Genomic DNA, 17989 nt, shown 5'->3' on the forward strand with positions numbered 1-17989 from the left:
TTCTCAGTGAAAATAAATAAGATAAATTACGGATGAAGTGAGCGCCGGTTTCTTTGGATCTCTCAGAGATATCCTCGATTCAGGTTTACAAGCTATGGAGTTAAGATTAAAGACATGCCTAGACTAGTTGGGGTTCAGAATCCTCATTTCGCAGGCTCTCCTAAGGAAAGCTTTTCGAACATGGGCATGGTTCTAACTACAGCTGGGTGCACAATGAACTCGGCATCGGTATTAATGGGAAAATGGGGATCTGCGGCAGCCACATCGTTGACGGCTATATCGTTGGACAGGTCAATGGGCACAAAGTTCTCCTCGATGTCGATCTCGTTGTTAAGATCGTTTTCAACGTCCAATTCGGGCTCCAGATCCTCAACCCGATCGTGCTCTAGCTCTTGATCCTGATCGAATTCGGCCCACTCATCGTTGAATGTTTCGCTCATCACGACCGGAGTGGTAGCCTCGCCGTCCTCATCGTCCGAGGAGTCGAATTCCTCGCGCTCCTTCTTCTCTTTCTTCTCCAGGTACTCCTTGTCCTCGTGATCCCGCTCCAGTTCCTCCTCATGTCTGATCTCCTTTCGCACGGTTTCCATCATTTGCTGCATCTGCTCCATGGTGCTCTTTTGTTCTTCCGGCAGGGACTCCGCTATATCCTCACTGATATCGGAAGCTTCGAACTCGGAGTCTATGGGTGAGCTGGTGTGAGGATTTGTGGTATAACTTGTGGTGGTTGGTGTTGTGGACTGTGCATCGATTTGTTGTGAGTTTAGTGGTGCATATGTGTGCGTGTGTGCGAAATAAACAATAATAAAAAGTTGAAATTAATGTTTGATGTCTTTTTTCCAATCAATTGGGTTAGGAATTGGTTAACTTTTGATTTAGCAGCAGCATGCAGAATGCGAGTAAAGTAATATTTTATTCAAAAATAATTCCTAATTGTTTTACAAATGTGTCACTGTTTTTGGCGAATGAAGTTCAATGAAGACGCACCTCTTTACGCGTAGTGATCAATTCTTTGACTGAACTGCCGGCAAGTCGAGCTTAAACTTTTATAACACAATATCCCTTATGTTAAATGAAAAGAGAGGGGCATATTAACAGCAGCCTACCGCGAAAGCTAATGAGCAACGAGTGTGAATGAGCACGAGACAAACCGATGTTAACAGATACATCTTATCAGCCGTTCTTCTCTCTTGTTTAGATACAATTCACTCTTTTTTGGCTTCATTCATCATTTGCGTTTGTTATTCAACGCTCAATTCGTGAGTCACCTTCGCTGGCTGTTAAATCAGCATTCAAATTATTCCCTCTCACTCATCTGGTCATTTCTTCCCCTGGCGATTTTTGTACAACTTGGCTCTACACTCGTAGTATTTTCTTAGAAATTCGCATTAATAATGCCTACAACCTTTTACACATTTGTGTATTTTGGTTCGCTGGAATCACCTTAGTATATTATATTGCAGGTGATTTATCACAACGGAAGAGCTTTGAAATCGGGGTAGACTGAGAAGGAACCAAACCGGTGGGGTGTACTGCTAACTTACTATAGTTTTTATGCAGATTAGCGAAGACTGACTCACCGAGCTGGTTTCTTGAGAAATTCTCCATAATTTGTATAGATGTTTGAGTAATTACCTTTTGGATGATTATTCTCATTTGTTATCTAAATATGGCGACGATTATTGCACAGCTTATGAATTATTTACAATGCTATTTATTATAATGCTTTTTAATTTTAATTTATGGAAATACGTAATATTATTAAAAGATGTCAAAAAATAATAAATATTATATATTATAGTTATTTTAAGGGAATGTGCAACTGTTTTTGTTAAGATTTAAGTAGGTAATTCAAATTGTTCGATTTCGATTATAGCACATGCCTTTTGCCAGAAGCTTCGATCGCCAAATTGTTTATCATCGCCTTAAATAATTTTGCAATATTTCAATGCAGCTGGAAAAGTAGTTATTGCCGTGCTTCTGCCCCGCCCACTCAAAAACTCCCTTCCATGTACATTAATATTTATAACCATGAATATTAAATTCAAATAAACGCATGAGAGGCCAGACCTTTCCCCCCGCACCCCGCACTCTACATCCAATTTCCCCACCCAAAACACAAACCACAACTTTCAATATCCGCGAGATGAAATATAAAGTTGAACACACACAAAATTTAAATGAAAATATAAAAACAAATCGAATGCCTTTCGCAACTTGTGCGAATAGTTTTTATTTTCCCCGTCCTCCTGCTTCCGTTGCGGGCATGAAAATGTCACCGCTGGCAATATTTAAATTTAAAATAGCGTATTTAAACGTTGACATGTCACTTACAACTTTAAAGTTGTTAATAATAGCGCTTTACGCAACATTGCGATTTTTTTACGGCCATTTATTAATTTCTCGCTGATTTATGCCGGTACGCAAAAAGCGGCAACAAATTTATCCAACCGGTACTCGTCGATTTCGACACAATAAATTCTCATAAATACGGCGCTGCCCTCGCCCACCAGCCACGCCCACCGCGAAACGGTGGCCCACCGCCCAAGGCAAGGATTTATGCGAGCGGAGCGCATGACTTTTAATAAAAATTAATTTTTATTATGGACTAAAAGTAATTAATGGACTTGCAACCAAAATGCCAAGAAAAATGGTCGCATGTGACGCATGGACCGCTGAAGAATCGGTTACGCCAGTGACCAATTGCCGGGGTGGCACTGGTTTTGGGGTAGGAAAGTATTTAGTATATACCCTGGGAGAGGGTATAATGATTAATGTCCGAAGTTTGCAACCCAACAAAGGATCAATAGCCGAGTGGATATAGCCTTGTCCGTATGTCCGTATGTCCGCCTGTCCGTTTCCACGCGAACTACCTTTTCTCTAGCTTTAAAGCTGACTGCCTGAAACTTTCCCAAAAGTCATCTTTCTATTGCCGGACGTAATATAATCTTTAAATAATCTCAGTTAAACCGTAACTTATTGTGCATTAACTTTGTCAGGATTCAATTTCCGCTGTCCATTACAAAACAAATATATTTGTTTCTCTCTCATCACATTAACCTTTTTACGTGTCTACAAATTTGCATAATATTTTGTTGCATCTATTTTTTAATAATGTGGCCACAAACTATAATTTGTTTGCATTATTAATTTAGATGCACTGCAATGCCATAAAAAAAGGCTCAAATTACTCACAAGCCCAATGAACCAATATGCATATTACATGACTGCAAAATCGTTATCAGATGGGAAGAAAAACCATCTAATTGTACAATTCAACATTTTGTCGGGTTAATAAAATATTTACGATTGCGGTTTGAACAGATTATTGGCCTGACAAATTAGCAAAACTTAATTATAGAGTAAACGGAATTAAAAAAAAAACACTGCATTAAAAATAAAGAGCATAGAATCAAATAAAAGCTTTAAACAAACAGAAGTGTATGAAATATAAAAGCATACCACAACCAAACCAAAATCCCAATAAAGTGTTATTTCAGTTGCATTATTGGGAGATATAATATTTAGTATAATAAAATAAACGCAGGCAATTCTATAGTAGGTATATACGATATGTACTGCTTAGTTTTATGGAAAACTTTATTTAAAAAAGAATAGAAATATGTATATAGGTATATTACAAGTTATAGAAAGGTATCAATATACAATTCGTGTTTTTTATTGGTTAGTAGAGCGCTTGCCAAGCATTTCCAGGTTAAATGTCTTTCAAAGAATATATGTTTTCTTTGTCTTACGACAAAGTCTATACCTTGGGCTCATCAATGTCGCGCACCTCGTTATCCTCCGGCTGCTTCTCCAGCGGCTCGCGGCGATCGTCCTCGTCCTCCTCGTCGGCCTCCTCCGCCTTCTTGGGCGGGGCAGAGGTGATGGGATTCACCGCCGGCTGGAAGCCACCTCCACTGGTGTGCACTCCCTGGGCCACCTCCTCGCCGCTCTCCAGAGGACGCACGTTCACCAAGCGGACCTTGAAAACGCTGTTGCTGTCACCATACACTGTCTCGTTGATCTCAACCTTATGGCCATCGACAACCTGGTGGTGAATGGTATTAGTTATGACTCTTAAACAAATCAATCAGACTGTTTGATTTCCAATGCAGTTTAATATTTCCCTACCTTAATGGTGGAGGTGGTGTTGCCGTTCTTGGAATCCAGCGGAACCAAAGGACGCAGACCGAAGGAAAAGCCTGCTCCGCTGCCATCACTGGAATCGTCAGAGTCGCCAGTCGGACGAGCGGCATCCTCACCAGAATCGCTGCCAATCACAGGCCACAGACGGGTGCGCAGACGGCGGAAGAGATCTTTACAAATTAACAATTTAACAAATTAATCTTTCTTGAATTATCATAATAACTTTAAAAAGTTGCATTTCTTTTATACATATTTTTAAGATTATTTTGGATTGAATAAGTCAAAGCAGCATCGTAATGTGCTGCTAGAACTACAGAAATTCAAACATTCGGTGGGAAACTGAGCAGGTGTTTCTGGTCTAGACTAGCTCATGAAATTCCCCCTGAGTCTCTATCTATATTTCAATCCTTGAGAGGGAAGAGACATTCCGTTGTCGTTCCTGCTTGCTGCTAATGTATTTTTCAGCTTGAAAATCCCTAATCCGTAAACGCACTAAAAAGCGTTTTCTGTGTCGCCGGCGTCTCTGTCATTTTCTTGTCTGTACTTTTGTAAGCCTTCAGCCCCTGGCTGCCACCCCTTCCCATTCTATTAGTCTATAAGTCTGTCTTCTCCTTAGTTCTTTGGCCTTTTTCAGTTTCTTTTTTGTTGTCTTCAACCTTGCCATAAATTCTTGACCGCATTGTTTGCACGACTTTGTTTTGGCCCGGTTGCTGATTGTCGTTTGTCGACAAATTCATTTGCTTGCTGCATTTTAATGCGTTTAAATAGCTCCGTGAAAAAGTATACAGAAAATACTATATTCTAATCTTTTTGAAAGATTACATCATACAATTTAAAGTGTATATCTTTTAACTTTCAGTTCCAAGAAATACATAGATCAAAAATATGTTTTGCTGGCAAGTAACTTTGTTCGGCTACGCAGCATTCAAGTTTCCATTTGTCTATATGCCATTTTCTACGCTTCGTTATCATTGACCTGCAATCTTCTATCTCCCAAGCCAAAATATGAGAAAACAAAGAATATAAGAACTTTTATGCATATACAATGCCCAAGGCTTTTGGAACTTTTTATCCTACCCCTCGACCTCGAACGTATTAGGAGAAGATTTATGAAGTTTCAGCTTCATCGTCGTCGTCGTCATCTGCGATGTCTTACGGTCTCAGTTAAGCACAAATTGGCAAGAGGAGGCGCAAAACTTTTCACTTTTAATGGTCAACAGACTTGTTTGACCTACTCCACTCCTACGCCACTCCCTTGGGTCCGCCATAAATATAGAAATAAATACAAGAGCATAAATAAACTTTGTCTGGCTACAAGAACTTGACATAATATTTTGATAAATTGTTTTTCATTTCACTTCCATCGCATGGAGTGGGCAATACGCAGAAAAAGAGATGGATAAGTTAAAAGTTAAGTCCCCAAAGGAAATTGGCTAATTGGCTTGGCCCAGGGGATGTGCTTTTAAGCCATGACCAACAGTGATAAACATTAAAGCCAACCTCACTAATACTCTATTTACGCAAGAACTAACTAAAAACATGACTTTTGTATATAAAATGTTGCTGTTACAAACTGTTCTTCACAAGCAAAATGCCCTGTTCAACCGCAACTATATAAAGTATACGTTATATGTCAGCCGTTCGATCATCGTTAAGCAGAATTATAATGATTAAACATTAAATGCATGCGAGACATGTAATTGCATGTTGCATGCAGTTTTTGAGGCCACATTAAAATATTGTTTAATTAAAAAATCATTACAAATGCTCAAGCCGATTAAGCATTGCATCACGCATACGCCGCGTGTGACGCGCGCTACTCACCATCGAAGGAGTCGAAGAAGCCTTCATTGAAGCTCGAAGGATTCGGCTGAAGGAAGGGATAACCCGAGCCGGTATCGATGACGCCGCGGAAGTCATGGAAGTCCGATTCGGGCTGAGGGCGTGACGGTACTTTAATCACCTCTGCGTCGTCCTGCGGGTCGCTGCGAGCTGAAATGAAAGGACAGAAAAAGTTATTTCCGTGGAAATTAAGCTCTGTTAGTCATCATTAAGAGCCAAATTGGCTGGTGAAAATTGGATTGAATTAGCCAAATCAGCGGTTAAAAGAACCTCTTTTTTTCTGCCTCATTAACACTGATTATGCAATCTTTGCTTTGCATCATTTTTTCCATCTCTCTTTTTTGCTTAAAGGTCTCGGATTATGCAAGCGCTTTTTTCACTTGACCCTTTCTGATTACTGAAATTATGTATTCTTTGTAAAATTTAAGAAAGCATCCTTTCTGTGATTTCAAACCCTATTCTCGCTACTTCAAAAACTGGGCCAAGGCTTTATCTGAGAGCCCCTAAATAACGAGAATCCTTCGTCGGGATTTCAGAGTGAGCGAGTGAGCGAAGTGCAGTCAGGTTGCAGGCGTAGATAAATTCACCCATCCTTCTTCTTCTTCCGCCGATGCTCAATCTTTTTACCCCTCAATCTTTAGTCCTGGCATGTTGCACTTCATAAATCTCAACAGCTGACACTGACAGCGACAACAGGCAAAACAACGCCACACAACCATACTATCATACAATCATACAACAAGTGGCCAGGGGGAGCACGAATAACACAAGTCAGGAGCGGAGATGGGATGGGATGATGACCAGGGCGGTACTCAGTACTTCCAAGATCAGGTCACCAAAATATCTATGCATTACAGAAAAACGTAGTACAAGTCAGGAGTGGAGATGGGTTGATGACCAGGGCAGTACTCAGTACTTCCCCTGATCTTCAAAAATCACCAAAATATTTATGCATTACTGAAAAACTTAGTAACATATTATCTCCGATATTGGTTTTCCCAAATATTTGGGATTATTTGAAGAAGCTCCTTTACAAGAACCAGCCACTTTAAGAATCCTGCATACCCTGTCGCATCAGACACTTGCAACCAAAATAACGACGATACAAATAAGTCAAGCCCAGTTGACTCTACTCGACTCGTCTCGGGGCAACTCGGTCGCCTCCAGTTGGAATGAAATGTGAAAATGTGGAAATGTGAAATATGAAAAGCTTTATGTGCTGCGTGAAATTGCTTACGCAGAAGGCGAACGTATGTGACCCCAAGGGGTCATGGGGGCATGCGATACGAGTATGATGTCTGATTCAGGGGTGCACAAAACAAATGCACTTTTGCGGGTCCCTTTTTACATTCGCTTTTTAAGCCGATTTATGAGAAATATACACGACGATGTCCGCAATATGTTTGGGTTTTTGTGAAAAAATATCACCACCCCACCCCACCCCTTAAGTCCCACTCAGCTCAAACATAAAGTGGAGCAATTGAAGAAACAAAAACAAAGACCCCAAATGTGGGCCAGAGGCGCCGAGTGAAAGGGGGCAGATTGGCAGACGTGAATGTCATTTACAAGTGCAAATATTTACCTTTGGTGGTGCATATGAAAGTGGGCTACCTGCTGGCAAATATGCAGCATGGATATATTTGTTGGTGTTTGATGTACATAAATGCACAGCTCACACATCCAATACAAAGATTCCTCTTACAGCATTCGTATTGTAAGAAGCCTTTAAATATCTTAAAATCTTCCGGATAAAAATAAAATTGAATATTGTTGAAGGGGGAAAAACAAAAGATAACCCCATCATTCAGCAAGCCAACCCCTCATTTGTAAAGGCTATTAATCATGCGAAACGTGGAGCGCACCGGAAAAATGAAAACATCTAACATGGCAGTTTCATTAATTTTCCAATAATTAAGCCCAGACAGGGGACCACAGCTTTTCTCCCGACTTTTTGCATTAAAACCGCTCTGCCGCTGCCTCTGGTGAATTATGGAATTAATAAAGCCAGTTGGCAGATTTTCGGGGAAGCCAAAAAGGACTGTGGAAATTTCTGCAATGCGCTGCGCTTTTGTTCTAAACACAACGGGCATTTTTGTAGCTAATTATGTAAGGTTAACAAGCGGCGGGCGTGGCACTCATATATATTTTCATTTTCATTTTTGTGTTTTTTTGGCAGTGGCTTTCCACTTTTGTTGCCTTCCTGGGAGGCCAAAATAAAATCCCTGACAATCGCTTGGCCTGCGTTTTATGGCGCTAATTGGCCAAGGGGCAGCAGTGGGAGTGCCCGGCTGGCTGCGTCAATTAATTAACATAATTGTACAATTTTGCATAATTTAGTGAGCAGCAATGATGGTTTTGTGCACCGGACTTCTTTGCCTTGGCTCTCGGAGTATCCGGGCTCAGCGGCTAAAGTTGGTTCTTTGAGAAGGTGAATTTAGCTGAACTTTGGCAGGAGTTTAAAATTTAAACGAATTTATTTTGAAATAATGGAAAATCAGAAAATAAATCAGAAAAATCATGACTTCTATGTAGACAAATTAATTTTACCGACTATATAATTGTGTGTTTAGCGTTTAGCCAAATTATTTTCCTGAAAAGTAAATACAATTTTCAATCAACCGACAGATAGGCAAATCAATTGGTAGTCATTATCAAAGACAATATTCCACATTATTTGTTCTATAAAATGACATTCTACCTTTCCGACAAAGTCATCGAGACATAATCAAAAGACACGTTGAGAAATATGAGAATTTGATGGAACTAGAATATGTGATTTTGACTAGAACTAAATGCGTATAATAATTGCCAACTGCCATGGTTATTTCTTTGTTGCCTGTGGAAAATTGCAGAAAATATCAAAAGCTTTTCGAATTTCCCCACTTGCAGCGCCAAAAATGGTAATTAAACTGCTGGCAAAATGCATCGGATTGGCTGCGTTTCCATAGCATTTTCGTATCCAGGGGATGAGACAGAGAACTGGCCATCAAATTTATATTGCGGCTGCCCGGGCCAACATAGATGAGTGGCCCCAATATGGTTGGTTTTGGCCAACATACAAAATTGCAATTCGCTTTTTGGTCATCATCGATGCATGCGTTTTCAATTACTTTGACGATCAAATTGTTGATGAAATATGTGTAATACTCGCTTGTCTATTGCCGAGACAAGCTTACCACTTTTGCACTATTCATTTGCCATTTTCCGGCTTTACCATTCAAAATTGCAAATTCAATTCGCAAAAAATTTCATTTCCCTCGCTGCGGTAAAAGTTTTCTAATTAATAGAAAGGGTAGCGAATAAAATGTAGCGAAAAAAATATAATGCTGGAAATAAACAACAACTTTTCAACTCTTCCTGCAGGGCATTCTCATTAAGGACTCTACCCAACAACTCATCCTTTTCGGCCATCTATCAATTATTTTACCATTTTAACGCTCACAAATCAATTAAACTTTCGCAGCGAATTTTTCCCCTGATTTTGTTGCTCCTTTTTGCAGTTGCACACAATTAATGAATTTTTAATAGCTCCACTTCGGTTAATGTGAAAAGTTTTCCACTAATGCCGCAGGGGGAGACGGGTGGTGGGGACTTAGGCTGGTTGTAACTATGATTGTAGTTGCAAAAAGTTAGTGAGCTATGTAAATCTTCGGAGAATCTTCCACTTACCGCCACGTTGCAAGTTATAACTAAAAGCGAAGAGGCACAAGAAAGAGGCTTAATGGAACGGCCATCAGTGGAGAACAAAAGTGACTGAAGCGGCTACTTGGGAACAATTTATTTATTTATTATTAATTACGGAAATCATTTGGAAAACAAATTTGCACTATTGTGTGCCTCCAATAAAATGTTATATAAAACCATCCAAATTTAAATTAATAACCTTAAGTGAATAAGTGAATTGATAGTGGACCCAATTAATCTTTGTCTTATTTGTGACCTGCAACTTTCCCCGCTTCAAGTGCTTTCGCTTTTAAAATCACCTATCCGGGCCTAATCCATTAGCCTAATCCCATCACAGATTAGATTCCACCTACTTCTGGTGGGCATCTGCAGCTGCCAAAGAGGTTCCATCAACGCCTTTGCGTCCAAGCCCAAACCCAAATGCAAACCCAGACCCAAACTGAGGGAAAACAATTGGGCTCCCTCCGTTTGAAGTGTGCGGAGAGGATGTGGGGAGTCCGCCTGCTGACAAACTCGATTGTATGCAATTTGGGTTAAAATGATTTGAAATCAGTTGAAAACCACTGACCAGAGACAGTCGGAGGCCTTCGACAGAAGCCAAGGCAAATGGGAATGCCCCCAAATGGGGGGCGGCACATGTGGCTGGGAGTGGGCGTGGCCCGAGTGCAGACTTGTGTCACGTTCAAGAACTCTAAACAGGGGGAAAATTAGTTTGATGCCCAGCACACCGACGCACATCTACGACACTTGAGGTCCTGAAGAGGGGTTCATGGGGCAAATGTCAACAGCAGTCGAGGCGAAAGTGAAATCAAAGCCCGCTTTTGAGTTAGCCACCCAAACGCCCAATGCCCACCTCCTATACGCCCATCCGCCCATCGCCACCCACTGACAGCCCCAATCGAGTGAAAGTGCAGACTGAAGCTTAGTTGCTGTCATTCTCCAAGTGAAATGCCTTTCAATTGACCTGCGTGATTGTGTGTTCTGCTATCTTGCTAGCACGCATTTATCGATCACACAGAGAAATTGTTGTATAGTTCCTTATATCTATTATAATTTCAAAATATTTCTAGGATCCTTTGACTTAAAAGCACACATTTAAGGTTCAAGTAAACGCACAATTTTTGGCAAATGGACACTACTCTGCAATTTTGTTCAGTGCAAATCACACGCACATGCTATCATCTCCTTCCAATCACAGTTCGGTTCGGCAAAAAGAAGCAAAAGTTTAACAAATGATGGACGTGCAGAACCCCAACGCAAAGTGCGCATATCGCTTTGGTTGGAGCTTTGGAAAAACGAAAACGAAATTAGTTTAGAGTCCAAATCCCTGGCTAACCGTCCTAAGTCCCCCCCTTCCCCCGTCGGCCAACCCCTTTTTTGGGGCGGCTGTCTGTCTGTCTGCCTGCTATCAATTCTAATTACAAATGTCAACAATGATTTTTCGGCCATCCCCTAGATGTGCGAGATGTGTGATGACGTTAGCTTTGAGGATGGGGCTCCGGATGGGGCTGCCACTGCAGACCAAATCGAAGGGGTTGAGTGGGTGGGCTTGGAGCCACTGGGTGCCTTGATTAATGTGACGCGTTGCAACAACAGCTGGGGCCACACGCGGGTCTCGTTTCACGGTTGTCTCCACTCTGCTGCCCACTCTTTGGGTCTCAGATACACTCAAAGTGGTTTTAAAAGTATCTCAATTTCTCGATTTGAAATCTTAATCAATAAGCAAAGGAAACGTTGATTTTCTATAACCAGTTGTTGAACTTTTGAGTTAAATACAAACTCTTGGGTCTACTATTAAACTTGTACAAAGATACAAATAATAATTTTTGAAAACGAAAAAAAAGACAGTATTTCTTTGAGTGCACGATTCAAAGTGTAGCGGATGCGCTGTCTATTAGGGGATGCGGTGCAGTTCTAGTTATCTGCATGGTTATTTCCCCCTGTCCACGATTGATTGGCAGTCGCGTCGAGTGGCGACTCCATATGAGGCAGTGATAAGTTGGGGAGCAGCCAGAAGAATGGGTTGTGACAGATTCGAGTTATATGGCTGTGTGGCGACTTCAATGGGCTGGATGTCCAATGGAAAAATGGCTGGACTGGGCATGTTAATGACGCGAGCGCAGATAACAAATGCGATTTAGTGCTGAATTACAGAACCAATTTTGGGGATTACATTTGAGGATATCTGCTTGAAGCTGGAAAGTTAAACAGCGGGGATACCCAAATATTTACATTTCATACTATACTTATTAAAGGCAAGCATTTTAAGTCCTTTGATCAAAGTAAACCACTTCTGAGGAGAATTCTCATAATCATTCATAAACAATTCCCTCATTTGGCGCACAATACGGCCTCATTAACCAAACAAACAAATAACTTGGCTATTGAATCTTTCAACAACCCCATTTCTTGTGCTCCATAATAAGAGTGCCACGAAATCAAGATTTGCATGACAAACCCATTTTTACGTGACCACAGTTGGCAGTACGGAAGCGGGAAGAACCGCTAACCAAAACAAAACGAAATAAATATAAAATCAAATTTAATTCAATTAATTTTGGGTCGCTAGGTCAGCCCGTGAGGCCCACACCCCCAATTTCCCGCCCACCTCCAACTTATCGCACAAGTCAGGTGCTGCGTTCATTTTTCATTTCTCACTCCACTTCATTTGCATTTTGGCGAAACATAAACAAAACGCGAGTTGAGCCTAAACCCAAACAGCAGAAAAAACACTTCGACTGCTACTGTGAGTCAGTGCACAGCGAGAAAAATATTTCATAAATCTTATTAGATTTTAGTTTAGATAGTGCAGATTAAATAAATTTTTTAAATACCACGATGTTAAAAAACACACGATGAAATAAAAAAATGCAATATAAAAATGTTTATATTTGTTTTGTTAACAATAGATAAACATTGAAAAGCTCTTCATGAAGTATACTTATTTTATAATTTTGTGTGGATCACTTTACCATCAGTACCTAAATGTACTACCAGAGTTTTATTTAAATATTTTTTTTCAGCTACACACTTTGTAAAAACACATTGTAATTAAAGTGGCTTTAAAAATTTCTCTCTGTGCAATCAATCCATCTCGCTCTGTCCCTCGGGAATTTTCTCCCGATCCCGAAATGTGACAATCGTGTCACGTACTCAATGTTCTGGAAGATTGAACGTTACGTTTGTCGCGTTTAAAATGAGTTTTTTCATCCGAATTTGATTTTGATTGTTTGGTCCCGGACACGAAGAGCACCGCCCCTTTCCACGCCCTACCCACACCATTGCCAATTGTTGTTGTCATATCGTCGCCACATGCAACAAATTATTCTGGAAAGCAGCAAAAATGAAATTGCCAAAAAGTAAAATTGTTTAATTTTAGGCTTTCCCCGGCCATTGTCTGCCTCAGCCTTCATTATTTCTGCTGGATCCAGAACCATTTTTGCCGCCGAGTACGTGCAGAAAATGTATAAAGAATGAAAAAGCGTTCAGATTTGATTTCTGGGCTGGATTTGTAAATGGTTTTGCCTTGATGGGGCCACTGGTGGGGGAAACGGGCGGGGGATTGCGGCAGGTGGTGCAATTGTTAATGATTTGTGTGCCTCAGTTTGGCCCGAATGAGTTTGAGTTTCGATCCGAAGGCTTTCACTTTAAATTCGGCATCAAATGGCAAACACTGTGCTCCAAAATCAATATTTCATGTGACAGAATTATATAATTCAAAATAAACTGCATATTAGCCATAAATTATTTTTTCGAATTTATATAAAATAAAATTCAGGTAAGTACTAAATGCCTACAAACAATAATTTAGTTTTAATATTCGACATTCCCTTATATCCCTTTAAATAGTCAAAAAATTAACGACCTTGGTGTAATGTCTTCTGGGAATCCGAAGTAAGCTTCCAATTAGGTTTCGATATGCTCAAATAACTTTAGAACCATTCCACAAGAGCCTCAGTTTTGGCATCCATCCAAATGATTTCTCGGTTTCTTGGTCTTCCACAGGCAGATATGCAAAGTTTTCATAAATTCCACTGCCAGCAATGGAATGGATTTGTGGGTGCAGTTCCGAGCATGATTTACGATTACTAAACTACTTAATGTTAATCAATTGTGCAGCAGATTCAGGACGATGATGAGCACAATTTGTTGGACAGATAATTGCTGCAGACACTTTCTGCAATCATTGCAAATGTTGCATGGTGACAATGTTGCATGTGAATGCAAATCAAATCAATTCTACAGGGTAGATGAGGGAAAGCCTCGATGGCATGGCGCATGGGCGCTATGGAAGTTGAGGTTCGCATATTTTTGGCTGCCTGCAAAAACCGCAAATTGCTATTAACGAAAATCTAATCATAACCGGAAATTAATTTGACAGGAATCTCATTAAATTCACAGGCATGCCAAAAGGACATATGGTAGCAGCTGCTGACGGCTCTGTGAATCCAATCCCATTCCCACTTTCAATCTACAGGCCCCTCCTCCTTCTACGCCCATGCAATCCTAATTCACCATCCGCAAATCCCCTTTCGCAAATCGTTTAAAGCTGCATTGCGTTGACACTGCAACTGCCTGCCGAGTATTTGAGTAATGTGCGGGATTTCATTATAATATACAATTATTTCGGTGCATCATGATGTTCACACGTTGGCTCGTGTCGTGAATTGTCAGCATGATTTTCAAAAGTACTAATTCAATTGGTGGAATTAAATGCTCCTTTTCAATTCAAAACATGTATATCTTTATTTTTCTTTTATTGCGAACGGAGTTAATTAGATTTTTGAATGGTAAAATTAGTGCTGGTTAATTAATGACACACCGCTACGCATAACCATCTTGGGGCGATGGCTTGGCGATCCGTGTTAATTCCCCCCAGTTTGTGCTGACTATGAGCAACTGCCTCTGCTTCTCCGGCTTCCGGCGATCCATTGAGAGTCCAGAGTCTGGCTGGCAGTCCGCTGATCTATTGTCTCACGGGCGTGTTGTTAGCATTTCATTGTTGATTGGGCAAATACTGTGCAGCAGCAAAAAATGCCTAGTTAAACTATAAGTTTATTTTTAAATCAGCCAATGACTCATGTTTTTTCTAAGCTTCTCTATAGTAGTTGCGATGAGAAGTGCGCAGATTCAAATGTAGTTTTAATGTACGCTATTTCATCACAATGCTATCTACCTAGTTTGGAATATAAAGTATTATTTATAAGCCTTTAAGCATTAAGCTTTGCAAATATTCGCCACTCAGTCGCGAATTTTCGTTAAGCTGGCTTACATTTACAACAGCCAGAAAAATAAAAACATTCTAGCGTCCAATGCTCGTTTACTTTTTCGCCCATTAAAATTCGCAATCACGATACAACGATAAAGTTCTCAGGTAAAATTGAATGGGTTTCCATTGAAAGTGATTAATCATTTGACTGCAAACGAAACAGTTGTTGCGCTATACAATTTCACAGTCGTTTACAATTGCAGCATCTTTTGAAATTCATACGGATCAAACTAAAGTCAAAAGTTTCTTTAATTAAATTTAATTGTTAAAGACGTTTTGGTAAAACCGAAAAACCAAACAAAATGTGTTGATTTCATTTTATACAAATTAATGTAAAGCCAAAGTAACAAGGCCAATACACAAACTCCTTGGTATTATAAACCAATTACATTTGGCAGCTCAAATTCCAAAAAAACAAATATTTTAATTTATATGTAGGCAGTCGGCGTTGTTGTTTTTATTTAATTTACAATTCATGCGAACAAAGTTCAATTTATTTGGTTTCTTCGCCCTGAAGTCACCGCAAAAGTCCAAAAATCCAAGGCAATAAGTTAAGTCACTTTTAATTAAAACGCCAAGATATACGCATTTTATTTAGTTCGCAAAAGTGTTTTCTACTTACATGATTTGTTCATTCAATTGGCTTTGTTTCCAATGCTTTAATTTAATATTCCCTGTCTGGCGTGGCTCTTAAATTCACAAATAAAACAGTGAACTAAGATTTCTGGGGCCAACTGATAATATTTTTAGTTTATCTCTGCTAGGAGCGTTTAGTATAGTTTTAATTGAATTAGCAATTAGATTGCGTTCACAGAATAAAACAAAGCAACATATAATTTGAATATTCTTATATAATAAGTAAAAATATTATAGGTTGATTAGGTCCCCAAATTAGGCCTCAATTAAATGACGCTTTTTCGGTGTGGCCACCAATTTTCCATAATCAGCTTAGCGCCCCATAAACAAAGTGTGAATATTTCCACTTTATAACAATTGCAACTGATTTAGGCCAGACACAAAATGTTAATTATCTGACTATACATCATACAATTTAACCAAAACATTTGTATGGGCTCGAATATTAACTTCAATTTGCATAAATAAATATCCGTCTAAATTAAACAAATTGCCCGTCTATTCAGCAGCAAATGACAACGATGAAAAATAAAAGTAATAATTCACCAATAATTTTCATAATTGTTTTGAGTTTTATTACTCCACTCGTAGTTCCACGTACGAGCAGCGGGAACACAAAAAAAGTGATTTATGTAAACATGCAATTGCAATTTGTTCTGGGGCAGAGAAAGACATTCCCTGGAAAAGGCCTTAAAAGCAAATTATGGCCACAATTAACCCAATTCTTTTGGCCATGGGACGTTCACATAAAAAACAAATTAAGAAAAATAAGAAAACAAGAATAAGAACAAGCTGAGAAAAGTGCTCAAGAATTTCACTTGCAATCAGCCAGAGAAATGGGATGACTTGAGTGTATAATATGTCAGTTCATTCAACTGATTCCAAGTGGTTTTAAATTGTAATAATAAAGTATTTTATATTAATTTAAATTTTAAATATATAAGCCAAATCCAGTATTTCCACTTTTATAGTGATTTAATTGGCCACGTTAATTATTTCAATTGAGTGTTATTTTATTCTAAGCATGTTCATTGAATAATTAAGTAGAGAATTCAATATTTAAGCAGTAGTAAACTGACGACGAGTACCTTCTATTTGCAAAGCTAAATTATATATATATTTTTAAATAATAAGTGACATTGTCTGCATGTTCTCTCATCAATTTACGAAATATTTCACTGCAATTGGAAGCACTCATTGCAAAGATGATTCTCAAGCAACATTTACCGAAAAATTTTGTTTCACGAGTGTTGCATAAAATCCGTATACTCCTTGCAAATGATTTCGACTGCATCGAATTTGACAACTTCAAGTGGCTGTGGCAGCTGCCAACCCGCTGCCACGCCCACACCACCATGCCACCATCCGCCCATCATCTGCGATTCTCTGGCAGCTTCTTCAGCAATTTATGCATTCAAGTGGCAGCCAAAGGCAGCGAACAGCAAACGCTGATGATGACAATAAAGGACGCAGAATCTGCGATGCTGCCGAGCATTCCTGATATTTTGCCATTTGTATTTACTTGTGTATCTGCAAGATGCATTTGGCTGATTGTCAAGTGCCTCGCTTTGTTATCAGCATGCTGACATCATTATCCGCCAACGGAATCGACTTTAAACTTCAATCTGCTACAGAATGGAATTAAAACCATTCTCAAATCGTTTAGATTGTTTTTACTAACAAGCTGTGCTGTTAATGACGTATTCTATGTATAAAAGGCACGAGTGTCTAAAGTCTATAAACTTTAAAGTAAATAACAATGTTATTTAAAATCTGATCTTTAGTGCAATAACTCACAAGTAATCTTTCAGATTCTACCAGAATTTTCCAGATTGAGAAAGAATAAAAGGTATGTAGAAGAGTGCGTTCTCGTCAAAAGGTTGTCTGTACTTTTTAATAACTTAATAACATATAACATATGTATGTACTACACATATTGGATGTTGGTTACTGCAAGTTACTATTTTTTGTTTAATTTATGGAGTGCATCATAGCTGAACCTTAACAACAGTTTGGATTTAAGCCTCTCACTTACCTGGCAATGTGAAAACTCCGCTAAGGGCTAGCACGGTCATCAGCAAACCGAACAACAGCTTCATTTTTGTTTTGTTTTTCGTTGCTCACAGGCTAATAATTTGTTTAATTTGTATAGTTTATTTGGGGCTGAAAGCTTTTAGGCGTTGATGTGGACCGGCAACCGGATTCGATTCTGTTCTGTTCTGTGCGGAAAGACAAACAATCGTCAAATGCGCTTAAATGATTTGAGGAAGCGGCAAATAAACGGCCGTCGAGTGAGTGAGTGAGTGAGAAACCGAGTGAGTGACTAGCTGACCGTTCTCTCGCTCTCCCTCTCACTCAATTAGTCGCTGGGTTTATAAATATTCCAAATGGCAGACAAGTGTTGTGGGA

At 39.4% G+C, this 17989-nt stretch overlaps 1 protein-coding gene across 1 annotated transcript; it reads right to left on the minus strand.

Annotated features, from left to right (window-relative positions):
• Positions 1-23: 23 nt before the first annotated feature.
• Positions 24-17833, minus strand: LOC122625009. The gene is made up of 5 exons (XM_043804821.1): positions 17616-17833; positions 5974-6141; positions 4135-4319; positions 3770-4051; positions 24-740 (listed from the first exon to the last, which is right to left on the minus strand). The coding sequence occupies exons 1-5, from the start codon at positions 17677-17679 to the stop codon at positions 144-146; spliced, it is 1296 nt and encodes a 431-aa protein (XP_043660756.1). The 5' UTR covers positions 17680-17833; the 3' UTR covers positions 24-143.
• Between the last annotated feature and the right edge of the window lie 156 nt (positions 17834-17989).

This window comes from Drosophila teissieri, chromosome 2L (genome assembly GCF_016746235.2).
Source record: "Drosophila teissieri strain GT53w chromosome 2L, Prin_Dtei_1.1, whole genome shotgun sequence".
Lineage (NCBI taxonomy): Eukaryota > Metazoa > Arthropoda > Insecta > Diptera > Drosophilidae > Drosophila > Drosophila teissieri.

Excerpts from the sequence above, each read along its gene's own strand:
- LOC122625009 (XM_043804821.1), bottom strand. The coding sequence starts at position 17,679 with ATGAAGCTGTTGTTCGGTTTGCTGATGACCGTGCTAGCCCTTAGCGGA. Across the intron at positions 6,142-17,615 it reads CGGAGTTTTCACATTGCCAG|CTCGCAGCGACCCGCAGGAC; the intron begins GTAAGTGAGAGG and ends CTTTCATTTCAG. Across the intron at positions 4,052-4,134 it reads ACACCACCTCCACCATTAAG|GTTGTCGATGGCCATAAGGT; the intron begins GTAGGGAAATAT and ends ATTCACCACCAG.